Source organism: Nicotiana tabacum, chromosome 4 (genome assembly GCF_000715075.1).
Source record: "Nicotiana tabacum cultivar K326 chromosome 4, ASM71507v2, whole genome shotgun sequence".
NCBI lineage: Eukaryota > Viridiplantae > Streptophyta > Magnoliopsida > Solanales > Solanaceae > Nicotiana > Nicotiana tabacum.
In genome coordinates this window covers 77998820-78019750 of record NC_134083.1, presented here as the reverse complement: position 1 = coordinate 78019750, position 20931 = coordinate 77998820, and the positions used below count along the sequence as shown (strand labels likewise).

Below are 20931 nucleotides of genomic sequence, written 5' to 3'. Positions count from 1 at the left end.
GATTATTTTGGGTAAGGCAAGCTTCCCAAGCTGCAGTCCAACCAAAACATGCAACCTTTACCGGAGCTTTGTTCCTCCAAATCACTTTCCAAGGCCAATTAGGTTCCCAGTGACTTGCATTTTTCCTTAACAAATTATAACAGCTTTTGACTGAGAACTTTCTGTCATTACTAGCATTCCACAATAATGAATCCTTCTTACTATGATCAATGTGGGTAGAATTCAACTGAGAAAGTATCTGACAGAAATTTTCTATCTCCCAATCATTTAAATTCCTTCTGAAATACATCTGCCAACCAGAATCTGAGAAGAAACCAGTCACCACTCCATCCTTATTGTTACAACAGTTAAATAAAACAGGAAATTTATTTCTCAAACATTCCTCACCATTCCATAAGTCACTGCAAAATTTTATCTTTCTTCCATTCCCCACCTCCAAACCAGTAAACTGCTTGAACTCCTCCCATAATTTGCAAACCTCTTTCCAAATTCCCCCTCTAGTATACATGCTACTGAAGGGGGATTCCATCCTTGACGACTACCATAAATAGCTTCAACTATTTTAACCCAAGCTGCTTCTTCGTCACTATGAAATCTCCACAACCATTTGAACATCATACTCTTATTATGAAGTCTCAAGTTCTTGACACCTAGGCCTCCTGCTCTTTTATCTCTGAGAACTGTCTGCCAATTGACTAAGTGAATCTTTTTACATTCATTATTTCCATCCCATAGAAACTTATTCCTCATGGAGTTCAATTTCTTTTCAATTGCAGCAGGCGTAGGAAATAAAGCCATTAAGTAGGATGGCATCCCATCTAAGACACTGTTCTTCCATGGAGTCATTTTTTTAGCACATCTATCCAAAACACCTTGCCAAATACTTTGGTCATTTCTTCTCACCCCGAGGGGGAATCCTAGATAAACTGTAGGGAATTTATCCGTCTGGCATCCTAGAATATTTGCTAGTTCTTCTATGTTGTCATCAGCATTGAAGCTATAAATATTGCTCTTCCCCAGATTGACTTTCAGCCCAGAGACTGCTTCAAAAGCCAGTAAGATTCCTCTGAGATATAGAAAATGTTCATTTTCTGCCTCACAAAACAACAAAGTGTCATCAGCATACAGTATGTGAGATAGCATCACATTTGCACCATTCCTTCTTCCAACCTTAAGTCCTCTGATCCAACCCAGCAGTTCAGCCTTCTTCAGCATGTTACTCAGCATCTCCATAACCAAAACAAATAAATAAGGTGATAGGGGGTCACCTTGTCTCAGTCCTCTTTGGGATTTGAAGTAGCCATGAGGGCTTCCATCAATGAGAACTGAGAATCTGACTGTGGAAATACAGAATCTGATCCATTCAAGCCATTTACCTCCAAAGTTCATTAGCTTCACGACGTTGATCAGGCATGACCAGTTAACATGATCATATGCCTTCTCAAGGTCAAGTTTACAGGCTACACCTCTGGTCTTCATTTTCATAAAGTGTTCCACGCTCTCATTTGCAATCAGGGCAGCATCTACTATTTGTCTACCTTTTATAAAGGCATTCTGATTAAGTACTTTGCCCACCTTAGTGATAGATTCTTGATGTTCTGTAACTAAATACTTATTCTAGACTTTGTAGCTCATATGATCTCATAGCTGCTTAACACATCTTTGAGAATATTGAAGGACAATGATTCAGCACCTGCAGATACAGCTCTACTTTATGTTAAGATTAGCATGCCCACCATCTATTCATCCTATTACATTTAGAATACTTTTATTGATGTTGCAACATGGTGTACATAAATGTCATATATGGTATAACTAGTTAAGTAGGCACACACTGTCTGAGCGTCTGTGCTTACAATATCTATTAAATGTTGATAAAAGGAAAAAAATGTATTTGGGTACAAAGAAAAGAAGCAAGAGAAGGGGAGGGGGAGAAAGGGGAATAAGTGGCAGAGTGGAAATGAAATAAACTCCCATTCTGTTAGGTGGTGGCTTTTTTACCTTTTTATTTTGTAGTGGTTAAGGGGTATTATGGGAAGAAACATGCAAGTAATACACTACTACTTTGCTCAGCCTTAGTGATGTAGATTCTTGATGTTCTGTACCTGCATATCTGAATAAGCACAAGCTTCTCAGATCCTGTTGTTCTTGAATAATATTCCTCTTTCTTCTTTTGCTCGCCTGTATTTCTTTCTCATATCATTCTATGCTTGTAATTGTCAGGGAGCCGGTGCAATCTGATATTGGTTTCTCTCCTTAAGAAATATCTGTTTGAGTCACGTGAAGCTGTTAACAGATATATCGAGGTTCATGCCTGTTGCTTGCCTCTCCAATCTCCATATCCTCAGATGTTTTTGATCCTTTCTTATTTATGGGGTAATTGTGTGGTTTAGTGTAAAATATCTTTTTTCTTCTTTGCATGCAGGATGTTAAACTGCGGTCCAAAAATGACTATGAAATAGTTATCAGGATGTTGAACTGTAATTTGGATCTTTCACATGAAATATCTGGTTCAAAAGTTTGGTTTTCCTTGGAACATCCAAAGGTATATTTGTTTCTTTTCCATATTATATATTTCTACTTGATGGCTTTACCTTTTGGGCTGGCTACTTTCCTCTTATCTTTTTCCGTGTAAGTGCTGTGTTGCTAGAAGATAAAGTAAAAGGATATTTTACCCAAAAAAAGAATGGATATTTTTTGCACTTCATATCTTCAAATACATGAAAGACATGAGCATGACTGCATGATTGGGAGCAACCTTGGTTTTTCCCCCTGATAATTGGGAGCAATCTTCAAAGCAGCAGCACTTTGTTGGCGGTAATATGATATTTTCCACTAAATAGACCGGAATGGGTGCAGATTCGCCCCCATTGCTAGTTTTCTAGCTGCAAGAAAAACAGCCTAAGTTCACAAAAAATTAAAACAGACAGAAAGATAGCATCCGTGTTGCATACCAGTTGGCATTTTGAGTTAAAAAGTTAGCCAGGAAAATGGAGTCACCCATCTTTAAGAAACTTCACCAGTATGAATGAGTTCTTCAACTGATGAACCTAGTAATATTGGTGTTTGAAGAAGTGCAGTCATTTTCAATATAAATCAGTTTTCTTCTACATGATTCTGTACTTTGTAAATGTTGATGAACCTAGTGATATTGGCGTTTGAAGAAGTGCAGTCATTTTTCAATATAAATCAGTTTTCTTCTACATGATTCTGTACTTTGTAAATGTTGTTTTAAAGAATAGATCATCATGAGTCTGTACTTTGTAAATATTGTTTTAAAGAATAGATCATTATGAGTCTGTACTTTTACTTGTTTTAAAGAACTTCTGAGATCAAATCCTGTTATTTTTGGTACAAACTATTATTTTTTATGCATTTATTTGTGTTTTACTTGCAGGCAGAGGTTCGACGATCTGCACTTCTGGGTCTGGATGTGCGTGGTATGTTAAATGTTGAAGCAGCTGACTCTCAGGTAATGCTTCATTCCATTAATCTAGATATGTTGTACTCCCTTTCTCAACTATTTGTCCTTTTCTGCCGTTCCTTGATTTCATGCAGAGAGAAATTGATGCTCCAATAGATCATAAGCAAAATTGGTATTGTTACTCTTCTTTCTGTGATAGTGTCTGCAAAGCTTTAGGTTCTGGCAATTGAGCTGTATTCTGAATTGCCTAGGCATTGAGCAGATCTTCAGTTTTTGTGTATTTTAGATATACTCCTATCAAACTATTAACATGAATAATTGACATAACATTTTTGGGGTGACTTCATCTTTGGGCCATTTTTACCATAAGCGAAATGAGATAATATGTTGAAGACCGCAGCATCGCTGTAAAATTTTAGCTTATACTGATGCGATTCTTGATGATTTTCTTTCTGACATTCAGCTGTTTATGTAGCTTGTTGAACATCAAGCATGCTCCCAATTTTGTGGTTGCTGAATGCTAACTTCCTCAGTTGGGATGTTTACAGATTACAAGACATGGCTTTGTACTGTAATGGGGAAGAAAATGCCTTTGTACTATGTTTGGGAAGCTCTAGTCTTCATTTTGTTGGTTGTGTTACTTGGCACCATTTGAAACGTTTGAAGGAATTGTGCTTTAAAAGTTTTACTGGAACATGACTTTGCAATATTAATTGGTTGTTGTGTGCAGCTGTGTCTTTTGAAATAATTGTAATTTGGAGGTTTATTTTATTTGTTATGCGAGCTTCTCTAGAATTTGGTGCTCGTATATTCTGCATTAATATTTTATGAGGTGCATTGAATTAGTCTATTGTTGAATCACTTTCCACTACATTTCCCTAATATCTGCTCTTCCATTCAGAGATTTGGCACCATTCAAGATGCTATACTACGCCGGCTCTATGATGAAGATTTGACTGTTGTTCAGGCAGCTTTAAATCTAGAGGCATTGCCCGAAATAATAAGTGCTCCACTTCGTATTGATGCATTCAAGAATGTGCTCCAAAGATGCATTGCGATATTAGCATCAAGTATGTTGAATTTTGCATTTGGTGAACTTTGTCCTAAATTGGACCTTTATATGCAGCATTTTCGCATTAACTCCTCAAAATTACAGGTGCATCTCGTGGTGCCTCAGTGGCGGTTGACGTTGCTCTGTCTTGCCTCCAGCATGCTACAGTGCTAGATGAGGATGAATATGTGAAGATGGTGGCGTCATTAGTTTTACCCTTTGTCATAATAATTCCAAAGGTTTCATTTAAGAGTTTCACTTGTTCCCTTTTAGCCCCAGATATTGCATAATTAGCTTGCTGATTACTTTATTTATTTTTGATGCTTAATACAGACCCAGAGATTAAATTTGAAAGCGGTTGAAATGGCCAAGCAAATGAAGTGGCCTTTCTATGAGAATCTGGTCAGTGTTTCTCTACTGGATAAGGTAATGGTTTTTATTATATTGCCATGTATCTCTTGTTTATTGTCGTATAGCAGTTCATCCGATAATGATAAGATTGCCAGTCTTGATTTGAAACCTTAAATAAGTCTTTTAAGTTTTAAGAATTTCCAGTTGTGCTCCGTTTCTCGCATAGCGTGTTTTACCGCCGCTGTAATTGTTCTGTAGAATCTGAACATAGTAATCTAGGTAGTCACAAATTCCAACTGCTATTTAATTTTGCAATGAGTATTTTGGTTTATTTCTTTTCTTTATATTCGGATGTAAAAATATGTGTGCATAACATAATGTTAGCAGAAATCAACTTTGAGACTTGCTTTTAGTGAGCTAGCAAATAAATGATTGCAGAAGCCTATTCCATTTACAAATTAAATCATTCTCTTTTCTTTACCATTGGGGGCAATGGGAGGTTGACTGGAATGCCCCAACTGTTACGAAAAGACTTTATCGTGAAAAATCTTAAACCGAACCTGTTGTTCTTATTTTAATTTGGTAAAAAAATGAATGATCATTGAACTAATCTTGAATTTTCTTATTTATATTTAGAAATTAGATTCTGGGAAAATATCCTCAATGAACGTGGAAAACATTAATGTGTTAGCAAAAGCATTGTCAACACATCCCGAGGAATATTTTCCTTGGCTGGTAGAATGCTGCAAAACCTTGGAACTGTCAAAAACCTTGTTCTTGTTGGTGTTGTTGCAATCTTTCACGCTGCTCGAAACAGGTAATTTTATGACTATGATTTGATGCGCTAGTGCTCCACTCTGTCCTCGTCTTTCATTCTTGACTATGGTGTTGCCTTCTTGCATTTTCTTCAATCTCCTTATTAGAGAGTTTCTGGCTCTGTTACTGATTCAAATTTCAAAAACTCAGGACTATACAAGCTAATTTTTAATATTTGACAAAGGTGTAGAGTGATTTGAAGAGATACTTTTGCTCTTTACTGTTAGAATTCTAATGTTAGATCACTGCAACTTTCTTTTGGAAAATGTTGTTGTGTTTTTTACTTTTGGCTCCTCCCCTTCATTGCTAGGAGATGCTCGATTTTCAACCTTCTTTGCCACTTGCTTTCCGATCCTCCGAATGGAGTGGGAGTTGCTCGAGTCTGCAGGGAATATTTCAGAAGTGGTAGCTGCTATGCTGTAATTTTTTGCCATTCACAGCAGCAGATAAATGCTGCTTGGTTTTTGGCGCCATCTTTTGCTAATTACCTACCTTACACAATCACAGTTCAACCCTGGAGTATGGGAGGGAGACATTGATGGGCTTATTGAACATATGGATGCTACCAACCCGAAAGTACTCAATGGTGAAATTCTTACTAGCTTGTTTTGGAGGCTGCTTGGATCATTTAATAAAATGGCAGCTGAAACAGGACCTTTGGTTGGTGACCCTTTTTTTGTTTTTACTTTCTATTTTTTTCCTGCATTTTGGTCAGCTGATGTGTTTCCTGTCTCCATTTGCAGGATAAGCATGAGAGCTGGTTATGCTGCTTTCGGGAACTGTTTGTCCTTATTGTATCCAGCACGAACCATGTTTTTAAGAAGCATCTGTGTAATGTTGTTGCAAAATGCAAGATCCAGACATCGCACTTCCTCTCAGAGTTCTTTACTGATGAAGGTTTTGAGACAGATCCTTTAACTTCTTCATCATTCTGTATGAGTGTTGTTATTACGGACTCATTTTTTATGTTCCTTGTAATTGTCATCCGTCCTTTTTAAGTAGTCCTATCTTGACCCTTATGAATATGAATTCCTGGAAAGGCTCCTGCCTTACATTTGCTGTTAATAACCCACGGTGACATATTGATTTTCCGAGTTGTAAATTTACTTTTCTCTCAAAGTTCTTTACTGAGGGAGATTTTGACAATGTTTTCTTTACATTCTTGTTTATTTGGTAACATGTGTTGCTATCACTAATTTTACCTTCAATCCCTTTTAATATTCTTCTCTTTTAGTTAATGATTAAAAAAAGTTCCTTTCATGCAGTTGTCATTCATCAATTATTGAGATTAAGGTCCTTTCTGCGTAATGTTGGTAGTTTCTTCTGAGATTAAGGTCCTTTGAATTACAAGTTTTTCTGCTCAAATGAAATGGTTGCTATGCAAGCTCTTAAAGAACATTAGCTTCTAAAAGCATCTGTAGAATACAAGCATGTTGAAACTACATTCAACCTCATCTATAATATGTAAAATTTAGGTTAAGAAGCCAAGCTAGTAAATGTGCTTTTAAAAGATTTGAAGTTCGTACAAGTTCTCCGGAGATGAGCCTTGTCAATTTGTCTCTCTGGGCAATCAGTCTATCGCCTTTCCTTTTCTCCAGCTAAAAAATGATTTCTTTGTTAATTTTCTCTTTCTCTGAATTTTCCTCACATGGCACAAAAACCATAATCCCTTCTGTATTAAATCAGTACTAAATTGATAATGTAAGATCAACCCAGCTAAAGAAAAGAACCTTGTCAATCTTTTTAGTGAGTTCTAGATTTGTAATTGGGAAGATATTGCTCTGAAGAGTATGGATATACCATGCGTATCTTGTATGGTCTCTCAAGGATACTTGTGAAATATGAACTCTGCACATCAAGGAACAAAATTGATGGACGGCAAAGATACACTTTAGGATAACTTTTGAAAGTGATTGAACTTCCTAATTTTGCCAATAGCGGGAGGTCTGCTGAAGTTTAAGAAAGGGTTGTTTCAGAAAAGGGGGCCTATGACAGTTGCTTGAATAATAGATTGTTATAGTGGCAGAGATGCTTCCTTGATGTTTATGAAATTGGCGAGGATGGCCATTCTGGTCCAGTTAACTGTATAGAATTTTTCATTCACTGCTCCGTTGTGATCTTCCTTGAGGATTTGTGTTATTCTGTTTTACGATATTTTTGGATTGTTTTGATCCTGCAGGAGTTTCTGCTTCTGTCCTTATCGGAAGTCTTCATGCTTGCACATCTCTTTGCGCTCGTCCGGATGAGAGTCTCACTTTTCAACTCTTTGCTGAATTTCCTTCGATCCTAGTTCCGCTATCAAGTGATAACCAGGTTTCCCATTTATTTCTTAGATCTAGATTGTTTCAGCAAAACAACTCAAGACTGTTTTCCTAGTAAATTTTCATGTTGACCTCTTTTGTAAAAAGGGACACATTTTAGCTAGTTTTTTTATCAGAGGAAAGAGGAAACATTCTGTTGCCTATGCTTTTGATGGTGTTCTGTTTCACGTATAAAGCGACATACTTTTCTTTCTATATATAGGATGTGCGCACAGCAGCAATGAACACCATTGAAGGACTTCTCTCCTTGTGGTCACGCATTAATTTATCCAGATCTAAAAATGGTATTCCTCTCCGTCATAAGTCAGTCAACTCCCCTCTAGTTTTTTGTACCACTTTTGTGCGGGGCATTTTTCCCACATCAACATATTTGTTCTTTACCCCTGGAAAAAATAAAGGTTCTCTCATGATGTCTTTCTCTTCCATATGCCATTACCATTATGCAAAATGACAGGTCTGCACGCCGTCTGGGTTCATTTTTTGGGAGAACTATTGGGCTTAATAGTTCAGCAGAAGAGATTGCTAATATCGGACAAAAATGTCCTCTCATCATTGTTTTCATCATTGCTGGGCTCGTCCAACGACTCTCTCTTAGTGCAACACAATATTGGAAAGAGGTTGGCTCTGTGCTCTAATAAGACCACCCATCACTATTTGCAGTAAATGTTTCATTCTTTGCTAATATCAGACATATTTCTGTTGCATTTCTCTGGCAAGTTACTGCGCGACCAAAGCCTAGGAAATCTTAGCATTTATTATAGAATTAGTAATATCTTGATTTGTTGATGTATTTGGTGAACTTGCATGCAAGAGTGTGGCCTAGTGGTCAATGAAGCAGCTAGAAACCATGGGTGGTAGTTCAAACCCAAATGGAGATAAAAGACGACCAGTGATTTCTTCTCATCTGCCCAAGTCTCGGTGGGCCAAGTAACCCGGTACCTATGCTGGTGGGAGGTAGCAGGTACCCGGTGAAGTAGTCGAAGTACACGCAAGTTGGATCGCAGGCCCTGTTAAATTTTTTTTTATCTGTTGAAGTTGCAGCATTGATATATTTTTTGGTTTAATGTGAGTAGTGGGATAATTGATTGTGTCACTCTGGAAAGCTTTGTGGAGGTTTCTGTAGAGCCTTACGATTTAACTTTTTCTAAAAGATTGCCTTCCCACTTTTCTCAAGCCTGTAGCGGCTGGGTCTATGTTAACTTTTGCTTTTATCTCTCGAAGTTGGCAAACATTTTTGCTTAGTTGTATCTTAGTATTGCTGTGGCCATCTCCAGCGATCTTTCCCCTTTCGGACATGCTTAGTCAGTCATAGTTGTTAACTTATTTCTACATTTCTCTGTAACTTTTAGAGGAGTTATACCAGAATCTATATTAGCACTTGTTCTAAAGCATGTAGCTGTGTGTACTTTGCAGTCAATAAAAGGTCAATATTTCTGGTGAAGGAGAGCAAACCTAACAGACCCTGTTGTGGCATTTTATTTTTTAATTTTTTTGTAATGCTTTTGAAAAATCTTCCGCTGAAGACAGTTTTATGTATAAATAGCCATAATCACTGTAGCTTGAACTTTGTCCATTTATTTTTTTATTAGAATCTGTTATTAATGGTGGTTGGCTTTTTGTTGATAGGTAATGGTTTTTATTAATGGTTGTTAGACTTGGGGCTTGTTGAAAGGCTTATTCTTGGATTCTTGTCAGATGTCAACATCATCTTATGTACAATCACCTTGCATTAATGGAGGTTGCTTATTTTTCCTTTTGCAGATTTGATCAGACCACTAAAGATGAAATCCTGGCGTTCTTGATAGGTTCTGCCCTTAGATATTCTGCGTATGCTAAGGTTGGCCTTGATAATATGTTTATACATGCAATTTTTTGTTTTATTTTATTTCGACTTATTCTACAACTGTTGACAACCTGTATTGCAGCTGAAGATTTTGTCGTTGCTTAAAGGCGTTGGAGATAGGGTTATACGTGTTCATGGTGTTGAGTCATTAATGCTCGATCTTCTTGATAGACGCCAGAAATGCCATATTCGTTTTGACAAGTCATGCCATAAGCTGTCACAAGTTGAAGTCACTATTCTTTGTCTTCTACTGGAGGTAAAATTGTAAAATATCTACATCCCTTCTATTAGCTCCTATTATGTTGATCTAAGCTTCTCAAAAGTTTGACTTGGATTGTCGTTGTTCATAGATGTGTATAATGCCTTCTACTACAACTGTTGGTGACCTTGGCTTCTTGGACCCTATATTAAAGGCCTTGCAGGTTAGCTGACCTTTGTCCTCCCCTCCCCCCCCCCCCCCCCAAACCACCTTTTGGATATGTATAGATTTCTGTACTTTGATGGAGCTTAACCTTCTGAGTATCTTCTGATTGATAATATGCCATACTTTCTGGCCCTAGGTCAGCGATGTGTCGTCCGGAGATCCTGCTGTTCTGAAGCCTTGTATGACTGTCCTGGGTGTTCTTAGCAATTCCTTCTACGCAAATCTGAAGACTGGCAGTCAGGTTAATGATTGCACATTTATTACCTTTGCTTTATATGCAAAGACTGATTCGAAGCAGTTTTCTCCTCATTTTTTCTCATGAATTTTTCATCTTAGCGAGCCAAAGGATGTTCATGTTAAGAGAAAAAAAAGAGCTGATTGACGCATGCTAGTGCTCCAGTACTTGCTCAATAATATGTTTTCTATTACTTTGGCTATGTATGTGTGTGTGTGTATGTGTGTGTATTCTTTTCTCATTTGGCTATTTTGCATATATGAAGCTGTTCTTTTGGTTATTTATGTGTCAATTGCCTGATATATACTCCCCATTCCCATTTAGTTGTCATGTTTACTAAAATAGTTGTTTCGAAATACTTGTCATTTTAGAAATCAAGAAAGAATTAATTATTTTTTCCACCTTTACCCTTACTCTAATAAATGTGGAGTATATTAATGTAGGGAAAGGAAGAGAAGTAATAATTGAGCTGAAAGAATAAATAAGGGTAATATAGTCAAATTCTCCTTTTAATTGATGTTTTCTTGAGGGCGTGCAAAAGGCAAACATGCCAAGTAAAATGGAACGGAAGGAGTACCTGATAAAGTACTTGCACTGCTTGAATTGGATTCAGGGCAGAATTATGCCATGTAAACAATCTGAGAATTTTCATCGAGTCTAGTATTTTAAGGGTTTACATGTGGTAAATGCATTTTAAGCCTGTTTTTAGGTTAACTGTCTTTGTGTTTCCGTAGGTCTATTTGACCAGCCAGCATAAGCTTTATAATGCAGCACATTTTCTTATTGTTTATGGCAATGTTATGATGGCCTCTTCAAGTCTGCTATACCTTAAAGAAGATAAGAAGGGGAAACCATAGAAATAATTCTATTTCTGGCACTATCTTGTTCTGGTGAAAAAGAGGGAATAAACGGTTAAGTGGACGAGAGTTTTCTCCATCACTCATAGATTCTCTTCTCAATCTTTACTGATAAAGATATTCTTCTCATTGAGTAATGCATTTCTTTTTGGTATTTCATGCTGTCTTGGCTTCTTTTTATCTACTTTTGCTACTATTATATTCTTTAGTTTGTTGGTAGTGCATGCATGCCTGATAGGAGAAAGTTTCTCCTCCGTTATTATATTCTTCTCAGTTGTTGCTCTAGTGGCGAGCACTCTCCGCTTCTAATCAAGAGGTTGTGAGTTCGAGTCACCCCAAGAACAAGGTGGAGAGTTCTTGGAGGGAGGGAGCCGAGGGTCTATCGGAAACAACCTCTCTATCCCAGGGTAGGGGTAAGGTCTGCGTACAGACTACCCTCCCCAGACCCCACTAGTGGGATTATACTGGGTGGTTGTTGCTGCTTAATATGTGGATGCTTCATTCTTCATACTGTCTAGACTTCTTTGACTACTTTTGCTGCTATTCTCTTCTTTCTAATGGTATTGTGCATGGACTTGAATCTCTTTCTTTTAACAAAAAGCATGTTTCCGGAAAACTTGTATTTGTCAATGTCATTGATTATGGTTTGAATTTCAGGATCTTGTCTTTCGGCATCTTGTGGTCTTGTTTCGCAGTACCAATGGGGATATACAAAAAGCTACAAGAGAAGCCTTGCTTCGCATTAATGTATGTTCCATACTTTCTTCTCATCTGATTTGCAGTGATTATTCATTGTCTAAGCATGTTCCAAGTTCATTTTGCAGAATATCTGGCACCAATTAACATGCACTTATAAAAAGTCTATGTGAAACTAATATAGCTCATTGAAATGAGAAAAAATGTGTCTGTAGAACACCCAAATCCAAAGTCCAACTCTGTGTTCTGTGACTTGAAAAGCACTCTTTTGCAGCAAGCAGTCTTGCCTACATAATTACTTACTAATTACTATTAGTACAGTGTGTCTATATCTTAACTGAAGCATATAGGTGACAAGTTGGTTATGTACAAAGCACATAGGCGAGAGTGCTCGCGGCAATAAACGATAGACTTGGGAATCTGTCGGTGTCTTCACGTGCAGATTTTTGTTTGGCACTTAGCACATTCTAATAACCCTTAGAACATTACTTAGCTTCTTTTGATCTGGAACCTGCAAAAATTTAAGGCTTTCATATGGTCTCCACGTTCTAGCTTATGGTAGACTTAACACCAACTACCAATTGTAATTGAGAAGACCATACAAGTCCATTAACCCTAATTGTGTGTCATGTGATAGGGTGGTAGTTAATCTCAGTTACATCTCCTCTACATTGTAATGTATAGGAGTGTTCAATCGGTTGGTTCAGTCTCTTTTTTTTTTTTTGGGTACTCGATCCAGTTTATTTGATTGTCGTCGTCGGTGTTTTGTTTAGTTTTTCTTTTCTCAGTTTGATTTTCGTGATTCAGTTTTCCAGTTTGGGACCCAACTAGTCTTGTTTAGAATTACAAATTTTTTAAATAAATAAAGTCATTCTCTTATGGTAAAGAGAATCCAGTCTTTCCTGATCTTGTAGACCTCAATGATATACTTCAATTTGTGTGGAAAAATTAGAATTTGATCATTGTGCTCTCCAAATCGGGAATAGTACACAAATGCTGTTCTCAGACAAGGGAATCATTCCTCTATAAAAAAAGGTATCTTTCTCGTGTATATGAAATTGAAACCAACAATTATGCAAGAAATCAGAAAGATGACATCATTAGCTGAGCCTGAGCATATTGTGGGTTACAACAACAACAACAACAACAACAACAACCCAGTAAAATCCCACAAGTGGGGTCTGGGGAGGGTAGAGTGTACGCAGACCTTACCCCTACCCCATAGGGGTAGAGATGCTGTTTCCAAAAGACCCTCGGTTTGAGAAGAAGAAAAATAAACAGTAGACAATAGATCAGTGACAACAATAGAAGATAAAAATATTAACAACATTGTGGGTTACAACAACAACAACAACAACAACAACAACCCAATAAAATCCCACAAGTGGGGTCTGGGGAGGGTAGAGTGTACGCAGACCTTACCCCTACCCCATAGGGGTAGAGAGGCTGTTTCGAAAAGACCCTCGGCTTGAGAAGAAGAAAAATAAACAGTAGACAATAGATCAGTGACAACAATAGAAGATAAAAAGTATTAACAACATCTTAAGAAATAGAAAAATAGATGTAAAAGCAATAACTATAAACAACAATACTACCATAGAAAATAGTGAGGAAACTACATAAACCACTAACAACCCACCTCCCCCGGAAACCCTAACCTACAACCCTAATGCTCGACCTCCATCTCTCCCTATCCAGAGCCATGTCCTTGGAGATCTGAAGTCGCGCCATGTCTTACCTGATCACCTCACCCCAATACTTCTTAGGTCGTCCTCTACCTCTCCTCGTACCTGCCAATGCTAACGTCTCACACCTCCTAACCTGAGCATATTGTGGGTTGCGTGAAGCAAATGATCAGACACCAAGAAAGTGCTCTGAAGACAACGATAAGATAGTTGAATTACTACCTATCGGATATGTAAATGTTTGTGCAGAGAAAAAAGGCAAAAGATAGGCAGTTGACTGATGCTAGCGATAAAGGGAGTAAGGGACTAACTCTATGGATAATTATTACACTACTGAAATCACTTATTTTGTACCTTGAGCTGCAAATTAAGAAAAAAATTTTCATCTATGCGATTGTCAGAAAATAATGTAAACCTGTGTAGGAACGCAGAAGAGTATTAAGGCTGAGATCAATAAGGAAAATAGTATACCAATTTCCAGAATTTCATAAGCAACAATATGTAAACGAACACAGAATGGTGAGTAGATTCTTCATTTCTCTAGTGAGTCAATGCCAGCTAAAGAGACAGTGGCAGACAGAATGGAGAGGGGAATGCAAATACTAGCGGTGACCTGTAGTGGAAAACTGTTATGTTCATAAAAAACAACCAAAAAGAAACCTAAAACCGGAAAAAACCAGATAAACTGAAATTTTCGGTTGAGTCAGTTTCTGTCAGTTTAATTTGAATAATAAACACCTTTGTCCGTATGCTAAACCGAAGAATATACACCACAATCCATGTGCTAAGAATAGGAGAGGTTTTGATGGTGTAGAAACTGATTTTGTATATATGAGGAGTGTCCTTCTAAGTTGCTCAGACACGGGTGCGGATCTAGGTCGGATCCTTCGAGATGTAAATTCTAAGATTCGGGGATACGGATCCTAGTACGGATACAGGTGCGGGGATCCGGCTAAAAATAATTCAAAAAAATAAAAAAATAAAAAAATCTCTAAATTATGAAATTTTTTGTGGAATACTTACATATAGCTTGTAAAGTGGTGATTGTTTTCTTATTCTCAAGTTGTAGATAAGTAAGTGATTGATTTCCTAGATAAGGTATGTTATTTTCTTCAAATTTACCCTAGTTTTGGTTCTGATTTCGGGAATCAATTTGTATCTCGTCTCTAATTTTTCCGTCCGTCATGGTCAATGTACCCAGACAGAGAACAAAGCAAGAGACTCCACGAAAGCAAACTAAATCATAGATACGAAAGTTTCCCTACAAAGGGAATGGCTTCAACAATCCACCCATACTAGTGTCGTGTCGACACGGGTGCGGCGCCTAAACTGCCATGTCAGAGAAACTTAGGTGTGTCTTATTCTTGGTTTCTTTTTAGCGCAAACCATGAGGTTCCAATTTGTATAGAACATTAGGTGTACTTTGTAGAGAAGCATATTTGTGTGTAGGCTCTCTTTTTTTTTGGTATACTTCTTTTATACGGGTCTCTCCCATACATTCACAAACTATTTGTCTTTATCATAAAATGCTAAGAGAATATTGCAGATGTCTTTCAGCAAATTTGGTTATTGTTCCATTCCTAATCTGTATCAGTTTTGTATCAAGTTTCAGGGATTTGGTGGATGTAAGAAAAGATGTTATAGAGGTGTATAAGAGCCCGTTTGGCCAAGTTGCCAAAAACTACTTCTTTTAAAAAGCGCTTTTTGAAAAAAATATTTTTGCAAAATAGGAGTTTGTGTTTGGCCAATTCGTTTGAGTAGTGCTTTTTGCAAGCTCATTGTGTTTCGCCAATCTTTTAAAAAAGCACTTTAAGTGTCAAATTACGAAAAAGGACAATATAGGTTCAATTTGCGATTAGTATCATTTAGAAAAGAAAAATAAACTTAAACATTTATTATACAAGAATTCAAGTAAAATATAAAATGTAAAGTAAAAATATAAATTAAAAATTTCAATCAATATAAAATATAGTTATTCCAATGCAATAACATTTGAGTGTTTGGTATTACTTATTGGTTTATATGATAATTTAAATATATCAAAATACATCATTCAATATTAATTTAAATTCTACTCATAGGAAGCTTGGCCAAACAGGCTCTAATTTTCACAAAAATGTATTGTGTCTGGATGGGTGACAAGATAGACTAGTTCAAAGACAATCTTTGTCTATTGAATGATCTGAGACAGTAGTCTATCTGACATCTTTGTTGTTTAAAATTGCTTCTCTGTGACACAAGCAATGGGGGCTACTACATGAAGATAAATTTCTATATTGACTGAGGATTAGACAATTTGTGTACCTTGTAGGAAGTGTATATAATTATATACTTGCTGTTGATTTTGACCGTCTCTTCTTCTAAAGCTGTACATTAGAATTTGATGACAATGGTCAGATTTGCCATCACGATATCGTTGATGTATAACATCCTGTATTATGGCTCATTATGTGTTATAATTCCAAAATTCTATATCCTTAAGTAATTAGCAACTGAAGCCACCCCTCTTAAGAATATTAAGCATGTTGGAGTTATTAATCTGCCTTGTTGCACCGTCGTGAGTTAAGTTGGTGCCAAATCATGTTGTAGTCCTGCTAGAGCAGGAGTGTATCTTCCACCCGCTCTATATTCAGCAATGACATTTTGATCTTTGCTCTTCTTCTTTTGCCTGCACCCGATGTAAATTGTGACATTTTACTATGTGCGGGAGATTTGTCTTTTTTGCTAAAATTTGAAGTAGTATTTAACTAAAAAGATACAGATGCTTATTTTTACTTTTTTTGTTGTTGTTTTATTTCATCATCTTCTATTTCAAATAATTTTATAAGGACAACCTAACATGCTGGTTGTAGACCCGGATAGAGACTCCTTTTTGCAAGTAGATTTACTTATTTTTCTGACTTGATTATATATGGCCAGTGGAGCCTATGGTATCTTTATATCGTGCACTGCCTGGTAAGACTAATTGGAGAACTTTAAATTTGTGTTCAGTCTCTGGTTAGTTTTCCTTTTCAATGCAAAGTAATGATAGCTAGTGGGAATTGACTTATTTCTTCTTCCAGATCACTTGCTCGATTGTCAGTCGGATTCTTGAGTTCATTTGTGAGCAGAAAATTTGGTCAATTGGGTCGAGACGTGAAAAGAAAAAAAAGAAAGGAATTGTCTCCAATAACTATGATGTTTGCCTTGATATTGTTCCGGGAGGTGGAAATGTCATTGCTTTTGTTGGTTCTCTGCTTGATGTGTTGCTATTGAAGAGAGACATGGAGAACAGGTCAGTTAACTTGTCTTATTAACTTATACATGATTAGTCAATTTGACTTATCTACCTTTATAGACACCCTTGTTTACTGCTGTTGACGGTATCATTAATCATTTTGTAGAGCTTCTCTCATTGGTCCCTTATTCAAGCTTCTTCACAATGCGTTCATTGATAATGAGTGGATTCATCTGGCTGCCAACCAGGATGATTTACATTATCATGCTTCATCTGAAAACTCTCAGAGCATTTCTGATGCTGCAGTTCACATCCAACAAGAGTTGCTCCTTATCTTGGAAGACATTGCTGCTAGTGTCACATCTGAGGTTTTACTGAAGGCCCTTTTTGTATATATGTGTTTTACTGAGTTATTTGGGCTCCTTATCCACATCTACTTATGGTTTTGTCAGGATGAAAATTCTATGAACTTTGACGTTGAGCTCCTTGTTAATTGTGCCCGTTCTGTGAGCAGTATGGTCACACGCAATCAAATTTTCTCATTGTTATCTGCTATTTCAAGGGCTAAGCCAGACAAAGTTTTAGACCATATCTTGGAAATTCTTGTCGTCATTGGGGAATCTGCTGTCACTCAGGTCTTTCTTTGAGCATATGAATTTTTCCTTTTCCTTTTGCCCCTCTTTTATTTTTCAGTACTCCTGTACTGTGTTAACTGTTTTGCATTTATGTATCACATTTACACAGGAGTCACATGTCAGTCTGCATGTTGAAACTGTAGTTGAAACTACTAACTCAAAGCTCAAATTTTTTGAAATTGAACACTGCATTTATGGTATCGAGTGTGTATATATTTATGTCATATCTCACGAGTGATTTTAAATCCTCAAGTTATCTTTCTACAGTGGGACAACAATTTTCAACATATATTTGAGGACCTCATATCTGCGGTTGTACCGTGTTGGTTGTCTAAAACTGACAGTGCCGACGCTTTGCTTCAGGTAATATGGGTAGCATCCTCTGGTAGATGCTGTATTCATGGAACTTATTACTGATTCTGTCAATGTTTGCTTTTCCAGATCTTTGTAAACATTCTGCCGCAGGTCTCTGAACAGCGGAGGATTTCAATGATTGTGCACGTTTTGAGGTACAGAGTTCAAATTTTGAGCTATGATAGTTCTCTGTCCGCTTCATTTTCTTTAATACTCTTCTCTTGCAGGCATTTGGGTGAGAGTGTTAGTTTAGGATCATTGCTCTACCTCCTATTTCGTTCACTAGTTGCGAGAAACTGCTCCTCCTTGCATGACAGAAGTGATCCATCTTTGAGTTACTCAATTTCACTCATAAATACACGATGGGAATATTTATTCGCTGTGCAATTGTTGGAAAAATATTCATGCACAATATGGCTTCCCTCAATTTTGATGCTTCTTCAGCGAATAGTAGTTAATGACAGTGATGCAGCACTCTTTATGGAGCTGCTAGTTGCACTGTATTTCATTTCAAACAAACTCCAAAATCCTGAAATTGCTTTTAAGCTTGATTCAGGGGAAGATTCAGATGACATTCAGGTTTGTATCTTTTGTAATTTCTTTTGCCCAACTGTTCAATAAATGGTTGTGAATTTCTCCTGGTCTCGTGCTAAATGAAAAGTGTATGACTGCTTCTTAATCTGAGGAATGATGCCTCCTCTTCTTATATGCATGCAATAGAATCTTTTGGGTTTGTATGCAGATGAGTATTTTATTCTTTCAATGGCTTTCTCTTTTTCTTTAATATCCTTGCAATAAATATTTGTGGTTCATATGCTGATCATTATGTTATGATCTTGCTTACCGTCCTATGATAATTTATTTTTGAATTTTATTTGAGATCTTGATCTAAAATTCAGCAAAGCATGGAGGAATCCAGAAATTTCAGGAATGCCTTTAAAGCTTTTCTATAAACCACAATATTTCTTACGTGCGCTTGGCTGTATTACTTGAAGTACTTGTCTTATGCTATTTCTTTTTGTATCTGGTTAGTGTCATACGTGGACTGCTCCTTTTTGTTGCTTTCCGTAGTTAGAGTTTTCTTTGCAGACGCCATTGTTCTTATGTTACTTACAATATTCTGACTTTCCTTGCACTAATTAGGTCCTTAAGATTTGCCTTTTATAACAAACTTCTGAAATGATTGGACTAATTTTTAGCTTTCTATAGATATATGATTGCATTGGCACAATTTTTGGGGCATATGATTTGTGTATGCGTGGATGTAGCTAGATGCAGAGGCAGAGCTAGCCTATTATGTGTGGGTTCGGCGAACCTAGTCACTTTTGCTTAAACATTGTATTTGTACTAGGAAATTTATTAAATATGTACAAATTTCTAATTGCGAACCCAATAAATAAGATGAGTTATGAGTTCCGTGGTAAATTCAGAACTCATAAACTTTAAATTCTAGCTTCGCCTCTGGTTAGATGCCTTGTTGCTCTGAGTTAGAATGCCTTTTATACTGAGAATTGATCACCTAAATGCCATGGCAGATTTAGCTGTTGTTTTTTCATGCGCATTTGGATAATATTTCCTTGTTTTTCTTGTGCATTTGCATAAAATATTTTCCTTAACCCATTTATTTTTATTGCTGGTGCAGTTGACAATTGGGGCAATCATGAAGGAAACAGTTTGTCATCTTCAACTTGTTGACTCGAAAAGAAAGCAGAAAGGCTCTCTTTCTGTTTTCCGAAAGGAGCTAAAGGAATATATGAATTCCACTTTAAGTGCTGTTACGAAACGACTTACTCCTTCCATATACTTCAAAGCAATTGTTCAGTTGCTGGGTCATGTGGACAAATGTGTGAGAAAGAAGGTAATGTAGACACTTATCCTTGTCATTGTTATTCAGAAGAAAGAATTCCCAGTCAGAAAACATTATCTACACTTGTGATGGTTGCTATCTTTTGGAGCTTAGGCACGTTACATGTCTTACATGGTGGATCGAGCAATCTCTCAATTATAAACTTGTCAAAATTTCTGGTTTTCAGTATTTAAAATTTAAAATGATTTCAGCATTGGGCCTCAACTTTGGGGCTATTTCCTGCTGGAAATAATCTGATCTATTGATTCTCATTCTTTGAAATAAATGTGTTTGAGCATGTGACATGTGAAAGGATACTGGGTTTTCCCTTGGTGATACTGTTGAAATAATCTGATCTATTGATTCTCAGTTTTCCCTTGGTGATACTGTTTTTCTCTTGTATTAATCTGATCTCTCTCTTTTATAAACAGGCTCTTGGAACTTTGTCTGAGACAGTGAAGGATACTGGGTTAGTTGACTCAAAGCATGAAAAAAGGGGTCCAGCTTTAAATGCGAGGAGATCATGGTTTCATCTGGACGCGAATTCTTTGCAATCGCTGAACACCTTGTGCCTTGAGATATTAAAATTAGTTAATTCACAGAGCGAATCAAGTAGTTCTTTGAAACTGGCAGCAGTGTCAACATTGGAAGTTTTGGCAAACAGGTTTCCTTCGGATAATTCAGTGTTTAGCGTGTGCTTAGATTCTGTTAGTAAAAGCATATGTGCGGACAATTCTGCTGTTTCTTCTAGTTGCCTCCGTACAGCTGGTGCCTTGATTAATGTGTTAGGGCCAAAGGCGCTACATCAGCTGCCTCTTATCATGGAAGGCATGATTAGGCAATCTCGCAATGCTTTGTCTACTTTAACAGCAGAAACCAAGCAAACTGATGGTGATGTTTCCGTTGTTTCACCGATTCTGAATGACTCCGTCTCCATGTCTATTCTACTCGCCTTAGAGGCAGTTGTAAACAAGCTTGGTGCCTTTTTAAATCCATATCTCGGTGATATTTTGGAACTTATGTTATTGAAGCCTCAGTACACTTCCACGTCAGAACTAAAACTGAAGTTGAAAGCTGATTATGTGCGGAAGCTAATCACTGAAAGGGTCCCTGTAAGTTTCATCTACTGCATTTCTTGTTATGATATGATTTCATGTATGCAGTACTTGGAAGGTT

The 20931-nt window shown here is 37.0% G+C and overlaps 1 protein-coding gene across 2 annotated transcripts in view; it reads left to right on the top strand.

Moving 5' to 3' along the window:
- LOC107795963 (uncharacterized protein At3g06530) overlaps nucleotides 1-20931 on the top strand; it is a 32804-nt gene that overhangs the window by 7011 nt on the left and 4862 nt on the right. The window contains exons 10-35 of one of the 2 annotated variants that reach the window (XM_016618672.2): nucleotides 2224-2306; nucleotides 2426-2545; nucleotides 3398-3472; nucleotides 4326-4494; nucleotides 4581-4714; nucleotides 4809-4901; nucleotides 5463-5643; nucleotides 5956-6047; nucleotides 6150-6302; nucleotides 6386-6539; nucleotides 7822-7955; nucleotides 8166-8247; nucleotides 8418-8580; nucleotides 9725-9800; nucleotides 9889-10062; nucleotides 10157-10228; nucleotides 10367-10471; nucleotides 11980-12069; nucleotides 16766-16977; nucleotides 17087-17288; nucleotides 17373-17555; nucleotides 17823-17918; nucleotides 17997-18064; nucleotides 18137-18488; nucleotides 19552-19767; nucleotides 20187-20867. In XM_016618672.2, coding sequence (XP_016474158.1) covers nucleotides 2224-2306; nucleotides 2426-2545; nucleotides 3398-3472; nucleotides 4326-4494; nucleotides 4581-4714; nucleotides 4809-4901; nucleotides 5463-5643; nucleotides 5956-6047; nucleotides 6150-6302; nucleotides 6386-6539; nucleotides 7822-7955; nucleotides 8166-8247; nucleotides 8418-8580; nucleotides 9725-9800; nucleotides 9889-10062; nucleotides 10157-10228; nucleotides 10367-10471; nucleotides 11980-12069; nucleotides 16766-16977; nucleotides 17087-17288; nucleotides 17373-17555; nucleotides 17823-17918; nucleotides 17997-18064; nucleotides 18137-18488; nucleotides 19552-19767; nucleotides 20187-20867 — 4160 coding nt within the window. Of the gene's footprint in view, nucleotides 1-2223; nucleotides 2307-2425; nucleotides 2546-3397; nucleotides 3473-4325; nucleotides 4495-4580; nucleotides 4715-4808; nucleotides 4902-5462; nucleotides 5644-5952; nucleotides 6048-6149; nucleotides 6303-6385; nucleotides 6540-7821; nucleotides 7956-8165; nucleotides 8248-8417; nucleotides 8581-9724; nucleotides 9801-9888; nucleotides 10063-10156; nucleotides 10229-10366; nucleotides 10472-11979; nucleotides 12070-16765; nucleotides 16978-17086; nucleotides 17289-17372; nucleotides 17556-17822; nucleotides 17919-17996; nucleotides 18065-18136; nucleotides 18489-19551; nucleotides 19768-20186; nucleotides 20868-20931 lie in introns of both variants that reach the window. The other variant, XM_016618671.2, reaches the window with a different exon arrangement.